The sequence below is a fragment of the Chrysochloris asiatica genome, unplaced genomic scaffold, assembly GCF_000296735.1.
Source record: "Chrysochloris asiatica unplaced genomic scaffold, ChrAsi1.0 scaffold00058, whole genome shotgun sequence".
Lineage (NCBI taxonomy): Eukaryota > Metazoa > Chordata > Mammalia > Afrosoricida > Chrysochloridae > Chrysochloris > Chrysochloris asiatica.
The window spans coordinates 17,882,554-17,896,968 of NW_006408576.1; the positions used below are offsets into that span (position 1 = coordinate 17,882,554).

General features: G+C 41.3%; 1 protein-coding gene across 1 annotated transcript in view; it reads right to left on the bottom strand.

The window, feature by feature from the left end:
• YWHAQ (tyrosine 3-monooxygenase/tryptophan 5-monooxygenase activation protein, theta) overlaps positions 1–13,164 on the bottom strand; it is a 44,340-nt gene extending 31,176 nt beyond the window's left edge. Inside the window, exon 1 of the mRNA XM_006863987.1 lies at positions 12,851–13,164. Coding sequence (XP_006864049.1) covers positions 12,851–13,144 — 294 coding nt within the window. The 5' untranslated portion in view covers positions 13,145–13,164. The remainder of the gene's footprint in view (positions 1–12,850) is intronic.
• Between the last annotated feature and the right edge of the window lie 1,251 nt (positions 13,165–14,415).

The following is a 14,415-nucleotide window of genomic DNA, read 5'->3' on the forward strand; positions in this document are numbered from 1 at the left end:
ACTTGATGGCAGTGAATTTTCCATCTAAACACAATAGTTGAATAGATCATAAAACAAATTTGTGGAATAAACACTGCAATCTATACATTTTAATCTAAAACTTAGCCAAAGCAGACTTCCCCCATCTTTGTCTTCCTAATTCAAAATGTTTCTCTCCTGACCCTTTCTCTATCTAAACAAGATTTTCTCAAGTTTATTTTTCTACCAAAAATATCCAAAATCAACATGGCAGGTACGAAGGAAGACCCAGGAGTGGGGTGTGGGGTGGGGAATAAATCCAGGGAACGAAATTCTAGATGAGTAGTATAACCCTGGTGGCACAGTGGTTCAGCACTTGGCTACTTCCAGACTGTGGGCAATGTGAAAACACCAGATGTGGCAGTCTGCTTCCATAAAGAACACAGTCTTAAAAACCCTGTTGTTGTTAAGTGCTGTCGAGTCGGTGCCGACCCATAGCGACCCTGTACAGGATTTCCGAGGCTGTAAATCTTTAGGGGAGCAGAACGCCTCATCTTTCTCCCACAGAGCAGCTGGTAGTTTCGAACTGCTGACCTTAAGGTTCACATCCCGATTCGTAACCACTACGCTACCAGAGCTCCTTTAAAAACCCTGTCCTACAGAGTCAATATATGTCAGAATCTACTCAAGGGTCATGGGTTTTAACATCACTAAGAGTTATATGGGAAGTAAAAAGTTTAATCTGAAGATTACCACATGACTACTTAGAAAATAAAGTGCTTCATACCACAGTGTTGAACATTCGGATTTCCCACCTTCCTTAGGCAGACACCTAATTATAGCCAATACCGTACCAATGAGGTACAACTGTAATTCCATAACAATCTGTTATCGTTAATAATGTGCTTGGCTAGAGAGGGTGAGGGAAAATGGGCTCATTTCTTAATCACTGCTGGTGGTAGTGAAAACAATTTTTCCAAAAGGGGACTATCTGGAAGAAGTGAATACTCTGATTTGGCAATTACATTATCCAAAGTAAATCCCAGCACACAGTATGAAAAAAGGATGCTCTTTCTAGTACTGATGTTAATGGGGGGGGGAAAAAGAAGTTGCTTACAACTTAAATGTCCAGTTGTAGTTAAGAGCCATTGAGTAGCGGCCCTATGTACAACAGAATGAAACATTGACCAGACATACACTATATTCACAATTGTTGTACTTGAGCCCACTGCTGCTGCCACTGTGCCAGCCCATCTAGCATTGGGAGGTGCTTCCTCTTTTTCTCTGACTCTCCCAACTTTACCAAGCATGATGTCCTTCTCCAGGGATTGTTCCCTCCTGATAACATGTATGAAGTAAGAGTGATGAAGTCTGGCCATCCTCACTTCTAAGAAGCATTCTGACTGTACTTCTTCCAACACAGATTAGTTTCTCTGGCAATCCATATTACTTGCAACATTCTTCTCCAATACTAGAGCTCACATGTATCAATTCTTCTATGGTCCTTCCATTTTCAGTGCTCAATTTTTACATGCATATGAGGTTACTGAAAATACCATGGCTTGGGTAAGGTGCACCTTAGTCTGCAAACTGGTACCTTTGTTCTTGAACATTTTTAAAGAGTTCCTATGCAGCAGATTTGCCTAACGTAATATATGGTTTGATTTCCTGACCTGCTTCCTTGAGTGTTGATTGTGGATTCAAGCAAAATGAAGTCTATGGTAACTTCAATGGTTTTTTTTTTTTTTTTTTTTAAATGTTTTATTGTGAATTATGTGATAGTTTACATGGGAGAACATTAGTTTTACATTCATTCTATCGTATATCTTCTCATTGCCATGGTTACAATCCCCTCCATGCAATCCTTCCCCCGTATACCCCAGGTCTTCAGCACACAGTTGCTCTCCCTCTCTGGATCTAAAGTCTCCAGCCGCTCCATCGCTCCAAGTCATCATCTCTGGCTCCATCATTTCAGGCATCACTGCTTCTCTGGGTAGGGTCCTGCTCTCTGCTCTTCTCCCTTGATGGTCCTAGGGACCTCTGCTCCTAGACTGAAAAGTTAATCACTCCCCTCCTTGCTATAAAACATCTACCTTTACATTTCCAACCCTCACAATCAGTCCTGATAACAATTATTCACTATTGTATCACAAGAGACCCCTCTGCATTTCATTGCATCAGCCCCGCCTAGTCAGACTGAATACTACTCACTGGAGATTCTACCTTCCGCCAGGCCCTCTGGCTCTAGGTTCCCAACTTCAATCGTTTCTGTTTGTCATGATGTTACTTATTGGTCCACTGGTGAGGATTTTCTTTTTTTTTTTTTTTGGCATTAAGGTGAAACCCATATGAAGGTGGTGGTCTTTGATCTTCATCAGCAAGTCATTAAATTATATCATTTGCACATCAAATGTTGTTAATGACTCTTTCTTTAATCCTGATGCCATGTTTTTCTTCAAAAACCCAGTTTCTCAGACTATTTGCTCAGCATAAGATTGGAAAAGTATACAACCCTGGAAACACACCTTTCCTGATTTTAAACCATTCAGCATCCCCTTGTTCTGTTAAAGCAACTAACTGCCTTTTGGTCTGGGTACAGGTTCTCATGAGCACAATTCAATGTTTGGAATACCCATTCACAATGTTATCCATAGTTTGTTATGATACAATAGGCGATTGGTTAAATTATGGAATGTGATAGTTAAGGCTCTGTGTCAATTTGACTAGGTTAGGATTCTCTGAGTTTCCTAGGCTGCAACCTTTAAGAAGCAGACCTTCAGGTTGCTCCTAGATTGGCTAATGGGCTTGACTGTCTAACCTTTTGTTGAAACATAGTGAATATATAGTGTATTGTTGCTGTTAGACTCCTGGTGTGACACTGTAGGATTAGCACTAGACCGTGAGCCACAAAGACGGTAGCTGAAGCCCGCCAGCTGCTTCTTGGAAACCCTATACAGGGGAGGGGGTTCGCTGAGTTGGAACCAACTCGAGGGCATCTGACAATAATAATTGTTGCTGTTAGATGCTATCGAGTAATCTCCAACTCACAATGATTTCATGTTTAACACAAAAGAAATGTTGACCAGTCCTGTGCCATTCTCAGTTGTTGGTATGATTGAGCCTGTGTTGCAGCTACTGTCAATCTCTTATTGGGACTTTCTTTTTTCACTGACCCTCTACTCTAACAAACATGATGTCCTTTTCTAGTGACTACCTATTCTGATGTGTCCAATGTAAGTGAGATGAAGTCTCATTATCCTTTCTTTTAAGGAGCATTCTTTGTTGTACTGAGGCTGTAAATCTTTAAGGGAGAAGAAAGCTTATCTTTCTCCCACAGAGCAACTGGTGGATTCAAACTGCTAACTTTTGGGTTAGCAGCCCAATGTGTAACCCACTACATTATCAAGGCTACTTCTAAGGGCTGGATGTTTGTGTGCCTTCAAGTTAGTTCCAACTCACATCGACCCTGTAGTGGGTATCTGAGGAATGGCTGGTGAGTTTGAACTGACGACCCTGCAGCCAATGCATCATCCCACAGCTCCACACCAGGATTCTTCTCCTTCGGAGCCCACGGTATAATTCAACATTATTCACCGACAATCACAGTTCAAACATGTCGTCATTTCTTTGATCTTCCTTTTTCATTGTCAAGCTCTCTCATGCTGGACAATGAAAAATACTATGGTTTAGGTCAGGCATACCTTAGTCCAAAAAGTTTGCTTTTTAAGAGGTGTTTTAAAACAGTGTATAATATATAGGAAATGCTCACTAAATGTTAGTTACTAGCTATTATTTTAACTGTAAGCCCATAAAGCAAGTACCATGATAATTTATAGACGAAGAGCAGCTGAGAGATTAAAAAAACTTGCCCATTGTCACAAAACTAGACGCTAATGAAGCAATGATTCAAAATTGCTATTTCTAAAGCCCATATTTTTTTCATTATGCCAATAAAATCACATTCTGATTTATTAACTATCAAGACTAATAATTCACCAAAGATGACATTCAAATAAGCACCAAATACTTTGAAAAAAAAAAGCTCAGCGTCACAAGCCACCAGAGATACCTATATCATGCTATTGTTGTGTGCCATCGAATCAATTCCAATTTATAGTGACCCTGTATAAGGTTTCCACGAGGAGCTGGTAAGTTTGAACCGCCAATCTTGTGGCACCAGTCCAGTGCTTAGCCTAAAGCATCACACCAGGGCTCAGAACTACCATTCCATTCCTGGGTACAAACCCCAAAGACTTATGAGCAGAAACTCAAAAGAAGACTCTTGTACACACCAATGGTTCACCGCAGTATTCACAATACTTAAAAAAGAGAAACAATTGAAATGTCTACCAACAGATGAATGAATAAATTAACAAAATGAAGTATATACAATGGAATACTTCTCAGTCAGTAGGAAAAATGAAGTCTTGATGGTGCATGAAGACATTCAGATAGAAATAAGCCAATTACAAAGACATATATGACCTCATTTATAAAAGGTAAGAAAAGGCAAATATATAGAGACCACAGTTTATTAGTTACAAGGCAGAAGAAATGGGGGCAGGTAGGTTTAACAGGGATGGAAAAAACCAAACTGATTAAGGGCAGGGTTGCACAGCTGATTATTTTAACAGTTGTCATTAACTTGTACACCATAAAAAATTAAGTGTATAAAGTAGTGTTATAAGTGAGCAGCAATTTTCTGAGACCAGAAAACTCACCCTTGTGGACCAAAATTTAACCAAGCAGTAGACGGGTGGGTATACAGTGAGGACAACCACTCCTGCTCACCAAGAAATGGCCAACCATTCAAGATCAAATGGACAACATTTATTTAAGGACAAAGTTTAGAAAGGTTGGGAAGGAAGATGGAAGGGAAATAAGAACCACAGGGAGGAAGTGGGATAAGTGATGTTACATGGAGGTGACTGCAATCAATGAGATGAAACAAAATATATGATTTGTTGAATGTAAAACTGATGATCTGCTCTGTAAACCTTCACTCAGTTCACAATAAAATTCCAAATAAATTTTTTAAAGTAGTGTGATAGACATATATTTATGAAAATCACACACACACACACACAAACTGCAGCTGTTGAGGTTGCTTATATACAATCAAACACCACATGGAGTTTAGTTTCTTAGTTCGGAGGTTTAGGGTAATGGTACCATTGGACATCCAGTCAACTGGCCTAACATTTTTAGTGCTTCTGTTCTACTCTTCCTTTGTTGCTAGTGCTAGAAGTCTTAAAATATTTCAAGTGGCCGCCCCCAGCTCTAGACACTTGGAGGAAAAGGATATAGAAGGTGTGGCTAATTATCTCCATGAACACAACTGCCTCCTCCTTTCCAATAAGTCCAGAAGAACAGGATGGTGACCAGCTACTATTAACGAACTTTTGGTCAAAGATTTCATAGAAGAATCGGATCAACAGGAGAAAATGCAAAATTTATTTTCAAATTCTCATGGTGCCAAGGAAAATGGATAAAACTGTTACTATTGCCCTCAGATAATCTTTAAACCAAAATTATTCCCCGAAGTCATTTTAAAACCAAACAGTTGAGCTTAACTAGTAAAAAAAGGTCTGCCTTGAGCATTATGCTCTTTTAAGATCTATGTGATTAGACAGGAACCACAGGGGGCAGTGAGTTTGTTGGTGGGAGAGGAACAATTCAGAAAAGGAGGATGAAAATCGTTGTACAACTTTAAGAATGTAATCATTATCACTAAATTATATATGTAGAAACTGTTCAGTTGGTGTAGCTTTGCTGTATATAGCCTCAACAACGAAATAAAATGAAATCTAGATTTAAAAAGGCTTCTGGAGCAAGTTGGCAAAGCAGATAGATATGCTGAACAGACACTGAAACAAGGTCTAGAGACCAAACAGATGGTGATCCTAGAAATCCTGAGGTTTAGAGAATAAGATAGAGAGGTGGTTTGAGTTATGATTGGGAGAGGAAACAGTAGGAATAGGGAGAGAGAAGACTGGCCTGGAGCAGCCTGAAGGCACAGGACATTCAGTGGAGCAATTGTGCCCATTCATCCCACTCACACCTGTATCTCCTGTGGCTCTATCCACCGGGCAAGCGCCAATACTCACTTCTGTATCATGTCATCTGATCAATGATAATCATCAGCCAACATCAGACAGACCTGCACTGAGCTACAACAGGAGCAGGAAACCACACACACACTTCTAGTCTCTATCACATCCACTAGGACACAGGTAGACTCCTGGTATGGGGCTGTAGGCTCATCACTGGATTGCAAACCACATGCTTGGCAGTTCAAACCCACCATCTGCTCCTTGGAAACCCTATGCAGGGTCTTTATGAGTCAGAACACACTCAATGGCACTTAACAACAAGGAGACAGGTGGTCAGTGTGTGAGAACAAACTAACATACAATCATCAACTAAATATAAATACGACACCACAGCAATGTCTTTTTTACCCAACCAAAACAAATTTAATAATCACTATTTTTGCTACCCATCATCCTAATTGGGCTCTGTTGACAATGCTCCTGCTGACCAGCAATGAAACAGGCTGGTCTGAGATACGACATGGGAGGAAACAGCAAGCATCCATGGACAAAAATCTGAATGGGACCCTTGCCCCAGTCAAGGCAATTCCTCTAGCTGACACAAATTGAAATCTAAATGGGCCTGCCACAACTGGAGCACTATAAAAGGTGCATTCCCAGAGGTCTGAAAAAGGGAGTTTCTAAACAAAAAAACTTGAACATGGTACAGACAGAAGCCAAGTAAGGACCCCTCTGAATTCTTTGAATGAATCTACCAGGCTTACTGTAAGTACACAGGCCTTGACCCTGAGAACTTAGCAAATATCCAAATGATTAACATGACTTTTATCTCTCAAAGTGCCTTGGATATTAAAAAGAAACGGAAGAAATACGACAGGGCAATTGGCATGAATCCATCCCAGCTGGTGATCATCAACTTCCAGGTATTTAACAGCCGAGAGCACAAGAAATCTCAGGCCCTGTCTTCCTAAAAGACCACTAGAGGTAAGCCCCACAGCAATGTCTTGCAGACAACAATTTCCATTTACATGAAAAAATGGGGCTGAGTACCTCAAACAAGTGACCAAAATACAGTGTCAGAAAATGTCAGAAATCATTTCCAAACTACCTGATAAAAAAAGAATTTGAACTTGAAGACAGATCTCACAGTATTCATCTGCTAGAGAAACAATCAGAAAAAAAAAGAGCAAAAAATTCCAAAGAAAGTCTAAGGTTTATGTGACACACCATCCATCAAGAGGAATTCCAGAACAGGAAGAGAATAAAAAAAGCACCCACAAGAGAAAACTGCCCCAAGAGTGGTTAAAAGAAAGCTTCCCTAACATGAAAGGTGAGTAGATAAACATTCAAGAAGTTGAACAAACTTCAAACAGGACAGACCCCAGAAGGATAAATACGACATACTAGAATTAAAATTTTTAAACGAAAGACAAGTAAAGAATCTTGAGAGTAGCTCAGAAAAAATGAAAAGTTACCTACAAAGGAGAACTTACGGGACTAAGCGCTGATTTCTCAGCAGAAACCATACAAGCAAAATACAGTGGGATGATATATGTAATTGCCAACCAAGAACCAGCAAAACTGTCCATCAAAAATTACAACAGAATTAGGACATTTACAGATAAACAGAAAGTAAAAGAATTTGCTAAAACTAGACCAACCCAATTAACTTAACATAGTTCACAAAGACAATGCTCTGTATCCTGCTTGGGTGAGCAGTGTCTGTGATTTTGAAAGCTCATGTGTGGCTATCGAAGATGCAGCTATTGTTCTTTGCATGTGCGGAAGAAAAAAGAGTGATTAAGAAATGAAGAAGCTTGGGATCAATTAGTTCAATGGACTAATGGAACACGTGAACATCAGTCTCCACGACCACTGCTCCAAAGCGATCACATTAGAGAGCACAGAGAGTGGGTGAAAATGTGAACCAAAACTCTAAATTATTTAAAAAAGAAAAACAACCAACAAAAAATGGGTTTACTGTGATGAGGGAACCTGAGACTATGGCCCTCAACTACCCTTCAGGTCTGGAAAGGAACTCACCCTAGTGGCCCAACTTTCAGACAAGAGGTGGAAATTTTTATGGAGGGGGTGGTGATAACACTATCAAGGTATATTATACTCATCAAAGAATGGTTAAAAAAAAAAAAAAAAGGCCACATTTTTCTAAGGACAGAGTTAATCAATAGCAAGGTGGGTGGAATGCCCATAGGAACCATAGGGAGGAAGGTGCATAACTGTAGTATGGAAGGGATGGAATATGGAAATGAAGAAAATGTAGTTTGTTGAATGTAAATCTTGTCTGTAAATCTTTCCTCAATTCACAATAAAAAGTAAAAAAGAAAAACAAAAAACCTAAACCAATCAGGCCAACCTTACAAACAATACTAAAGGGAGTTCTTTGAACCGAGAATCAAACAATGGTGGCAGTGGTGGTTATGTGCTGTGGAGTCGGTTCCAACTCATAGTGACCCTGTACAGGGTTTCCAAGGCTATAAATCTTTACGGGAGCAGAAAGCCTCATCTTTCTCCCACGGAACAGCTGGTAGTTTCAAACTGCTGGATAATCAACTATAGCAGACAACAATCTGAGATTAAGATAAATGACAGTATCATTCAGAACTCAACTCAAGATTAGTTGTTGTTGCTGTTGTTAAGTACCAAAAGAGTTGGTTCCAACGCATCTTGATTTGTGCTACTAGGGTTTCTAAGGAGCAGCTGCTGGGTTTAAACATTGTGCGATCTTGTGGTTAGCAGTCTAGTTAGTGCTTATCCTATAGTGCCACAGCAGGGTTTCCAGATACATAAGTATTTAAGTAAAACAAACCTACAAGATTGAATATATAAACCCCCACAAAGTAGAGATAATACAGTTACAGAACTTTCAAATGAAGAAGAAATCAAGTAGACTTCAAGGAAAACAAAACCTAACTGCAACCCTAAAACTAGACCAATCCTTAGCCCTAGCCCAAACCCTAACACCAATCCTAGTTCTAATCATAACCCTAACACTAGAGTAAGCTCTAGGCATAGCCTAGACCTAAGCTTAGTCCTAACCTGAACTCCTACTCCTCACAAAATGAGTCTTACTTCAAAATAATAACCAGCATAAGAGTCAAATTTTCATTAAGATATTAATCGAACTTAGAAACTTAACTAAATTCAAGCTTATTACTGGATTAAGATTATAGCTTTTACGAAAGGACAACTTTCAGAGATTCTCTATGTACTACTTTAAGTGACTGTATTTAAAAACCCATTAGACCACCTCAGTTTTTATGCATTATACTAAAACAGGCTCTCTAAACTAGACTACTAAAAGCCTGTTAATACAAGAGAAGATAATACAGAGTTATTGAGACAAAGGTTATCTTGTATAAATATTGTTTGCTTGCATAGCTTTGCACATGCAATATGTAAAAATGGATTTTTGTTCCTTAGTCCCAGAGAGGCTTTGTGAACCCTCTGATTTCTTTGCTCATATTTCCAAGTTTTTAATGACTTCAAGACATCTTACACACTATCTTAACCACTACACAGTTGTACACCTAACTTATTTACTAATCTTTTCCATTTAAATTTTGCTCTCTTCAACACACTTTGTGAATTAAGATCACCAATGACCTACGCATCACCTTTAAGTCATTAGTCTTTTTAGCATTTCATCTATTGTTCAAAACATGTTTTTCAATCTAGACTCTTAAAATTAATTTTAGAGTTGGAAGAAAGTCCGAGTAGAGGTGGAATGTCTTGGACCTCTATATTTTATAGCCCCAAGCCATTAGAATTGAGTGACATTTAGATATTTAGCACAATCCTCTTAACTTTACAAACAGAGATACAGACGATAAATTGGCAAAACCTTCTCTAACTTCTTTCATTTATGAAGACTTCAGTCGTGGCCATTTTGACTTTCTTCTTTATCTTTGCTCTTTATAGTTTTCATTTGGATTTTAGTTCTTATTCTGCCTTCAAAGTTCTCTCATTATAGTGACTATCAAAAAGGTTGAGGACTTTCTACCATGTTCATTTGGAACAATGCCCCAAATAATGTGACCCCTAACCTACTTTCTGTAAGAGAAAGAAGAGGTTGAGAATCTGTACTAGTTTGGATCAAAATTTTGGCTATACTCCATGTCACTTTTACTAGTCTTATAACTATGTCAGTTTCATCTGCTTCCTCCCATCAAGTTCTCCTTCCCCAACACAAACAAAAACCATTTCAACAACTCATGTTCAGAAACTTTGAAAAATTCCACTCTTTTCTCATTGTTTAAATACTCTATTAATGCACTAATATGAAAAGGCGTCAAAAAGTTCATGAAAAAATGGAATTAAGACACAATGAAATTTTTCCATAAACTTTTTGAAGCCCTTTCATATATGAATTAGCGACTCTTTCTCACTAACCTACACTACAGTTCAGATCACAGAGTAGAAACTGTCTCTATAAATTCTATGACCACCATTCTAAAATCGTCAATATTTCCCCACTGCCAACCAAAGGGGAAAACCGTACTCTTGCCTTCCCTTATAAATTGCAGGTCCTACTTCTAGGTTTTCCTTACACATATTCTAAGGCAGTCACAATACTGAACCATTCTTCCTTGAATAAACCCTATAACTGTTTTCTCTCTTTCCTGAATAAGCTGTATTTCTTTAGCCTGTAATATACCTCCCCCAATCTCACACCAGACTGTCCTCTCAACATTCACCTCAACTGTCAGTCTTTATGGTCTTTCCTGAAGTTTCTTTCTTTCTTTTTTTTTTTTTTAAGTACACGGCATTTAATTTTTAACTGTCTTATGGGAATTATCTTGTATTATTTGCATATGTATATATTTCATACTTAACTCCATATAATATGTATGAGTTCACGGGAAATTTTCATTGTTTCATTTTTTTCCACAAACTTTTTGAAGCCCCCTTGTATATTACAGAATTGTTGAAGGGCAAGATCTTTGTTCTTCCCTATAATGATTAGCTCGATCCCGCACACATAAAACATGCACTTCCCAGTATTTTCATAGGTTGACCACCAAGTCACCACTTGTCTTTCACGTAATTTTACTAATGAAATCTTTTATTTATGTCTGGGTCTCAGATTAACCAAGCTAATAAACTCTTCTATTAGTATAAAAACTGTCCTAATTTCTGGCATTATCTCTTATTGAAAAGATGTATGAAAGGTCTACTCTTTCAAGCCTTACATCAACTAAGCAAACTCTTCCCCTTGTCAAAGGTAGCAAAACCCCTCTTCTACTTATGCCATCATAAAAACCAAACTTTGTATGAGCCACAAAATAAAACAAATATGCCTTTAGCTCAGAGTTAACCTGCTAGAGAACAGGAAACATCTAGTAGTAATTACTGCAGGCAAAAGAAAAAACAAACAGAAAGAGCACCCCTCCCCCAAAGCAAGATTTTACACACACACACACACACACACACACACACACACACAAAATACCTTATTAGCATATGGCCTTAGGAGTCTCTGCCCCCCATTGTCAAATATTCTTTAATGCTACAATCACTTTCAAGTTGGCAAGTTTCCTGAATACAGGCCAGTTTAGTTCACAAAGCTTTTTAAATGCTTTTTCTATGCCAAATACAATTCAATGTCTCACCCTCAATAAAACAAACAATCTCAATAAAGTTTTGTCTTGTCTTCTCTAATATACACCCAGAAAGTCCTTTTACAGGTTTTTCTCCACTGGCTTTCCTTTCATTCAGATTGTTATTTGTATTAGAAAATCAAGTTTTAAGTCAAAGAAACACACACACACCCCAATGTAATGAGAGAAGGGAGAGAAAAAAATTGGGGAGAGGCAGTTTCTGTTTCCCCTCAAAAGTCACCAATTTGCCTGCTCATTTTTCACAGTTCATCTAAAATATAATGTGGATGCTCGCATCAAAAATCGGTATGCTTTTGAAAAAGTAGGGAACTTACCAAAAAAATTTAAAAAAAGAAAAATCAGCAAACCATGTTAGAAATTTCATATTTTCATATTTTATCAGTGGAAACAACTCTTTGCATCATCAAAAACATTTAAAAACACTCTAGGATATAATGTTAATATTTAACTTATATTGATAAAAAGAAAAAGGATTCTGTGCATGCAGTGACAAAGCCAAAAATGTCATCTATCATTACTAAGGATTCGTGAATCACAGTAGTCCCCTACTCCACCCATCCAATAGTCACCCTTGCTAAGACTGAACAGTTTAAGATCTGGAAGGCTTTCCTTGCCAGAAGTGAATTCATTTCAAATACCAGTGTTTAAGTATAGCTAAACAATAGCGGGAAAATATTGGTAAACACTACAATTCACCGGGACAACATTTTGTTCTTTATATTTAACTGCCTATTATTTCACATTTAACACCCCCACGCCCGTTTTTAACGGGAAAAGCTCAATAAAAGATTGTCCTATTTGAAAACGAAAGTATAGCTTTCGATTTTCAAGGTCCATTTCCATGGCTAAGTTCGGGACGAAAACTACTTCACAACAGTGCGTTATCAAAAAGGTGTCTGCACCTTTTTAACTCTTAAGTACTTAAACTAGATATTTACAGGTTGCGCTCTGTAAGCAGTGTCCCAATACAACAAGCTGAAAAACGATTTTCCGTTTTGAAGAAAGCAAGTCTGTGTGGTCGTAATGGGTGAAAGACTCACTAACCCTGGAAATCAACTTGCGTCTCAGAACAACCAGCACACATTGCGGAAGCCAAGGTTCCGGACCATCTCCAATGCTCCACCTCGCCCATTCCTTTCCCATTCCCGAAGGAGGCTCCCGCCGCCCGTTCTCCCACCACCAACACCCGTCGGGACTCACCAGGACCGTGGTGCAAATGGATCTCAGTTCAGACTCCACTTTCTCCCGATAGTCCTTAATCAGCTGCAACTTCTTGTCAGAAGTGTCGGTTTTCTGCTCGATGCTGGAGATGACCCTCCAGGCCGACCTGCGGCCCCCGACCACGTTCTTGTAGGCCACCGAGAGCAGGTTGCGCTCCTCGTTGGACAGCTCGGCCCCCTGCTCCGTCACGGCTTTCATGCAGGTGGCCATGTCGTCGTAGCGCTCGGCCTGCTCGGCTAGCTTCGCCTTCTGGATCAACTCCGTCTTCTCCATAGTGGACCGACGGGAGGGCGGCGGCGCTCCGGGAAGGAAGGGGACGGGGAGAAGTGAGCGGGCGAGGCACCAAGGCCGGCGAGAACCAACCCGGATCAGGAAGAGCCCTCCTCGAAAGCCTGCGGGGCGGGGCGGGGCAGCGCGGCAGGAGCGCCGAGGGTGGCGAGATAGCAGGAAAGAACAAAAAGGAGGGGGGAGGAGAGAGAGAGAGAGGGCGCACTATCAGACAATACGCCCCACACCCCGCCCAGCACCGCCGGCCGGCCCCCGCGGCTCCCCGCCGCCCTCCTTTTGTCTCGGCCGCCGCGGCGGACTTGAATTTCCCTCTCCCCCCGCCCACGCTCACCCGCCTAGGCACCCGGGGAGAGGCCAAGGGGAGGCGCCCTGCGAGGCCGCGGGCCGGGGGCGGGGTCGGGAGGGCGGTCTGGGGTTGAAAGGCCAACAGAGGAAGGTGAGGGTCCCAGGACACACAAGCGGAGCCCGCGCTGCCGCTCCCGCCCAGCCCGGGAAGCACAAAATGGAAGCGGCCGTTAGCCCTGCATCTTCCCCGCCGGTTGCTGCCTCTGAGGAGAGGAGAGTCTAGAGCCAGCCGTAGCCGATATTTGAGCCTCTCACCCCTACCCTCAAACCCAGGAGGGCCGGATAAGGGGCGGGGGAGCGAGCCCGGCGCTCACCTTCACTGTCTCCGCTGCCCCGACGCGAGCCCCACCACTTTGATCTGCTCTTAGCTTGAGCCAAGGACCCTCCCGTCTCAGCCTACGCCGTAGCCGCAGGGCGGGCAGCGGCGCGACAGCCCCCGCTCTCGCTGTCCAATGATGCGCCCTTCTTCCTCCGAGAGTCCCGCCTTCTAACCTGATAATAACCAATGAAGACTAAGCGCGCGGAAGGGGGGCGAAGAAGGAATGGGGGTGGGAGGAGAAGCGAGGATAGGAGGGTGGGTCGAATTGACAAAGTTCGGTTGGCCGGTAGGCTGCGGCTTCAGCCACGGGGTTTCCTCCAATTAGATCCAGGGTAAAAGGACGTCACTGTTGCCATGGTGATGCTGTTACCAACTCCCCTCATCCTCCCCGCCACCCCCAGCGCTTCTGGGTGCGGCACGAGACTCAGGCTTGCACGACCTCTCCCGCGGTGGCAGAGTGTCTTTCTGCAGCAACCACTGCAGATGATGAGTAGTTGGCTAATGCAGCTGCAGCATTCGTCGGCCCTTACTGAGGCTTGACTTCCGAGAGTGACATAATCGGCTATCATGTTGCACAAGCGCCTCCACCTTC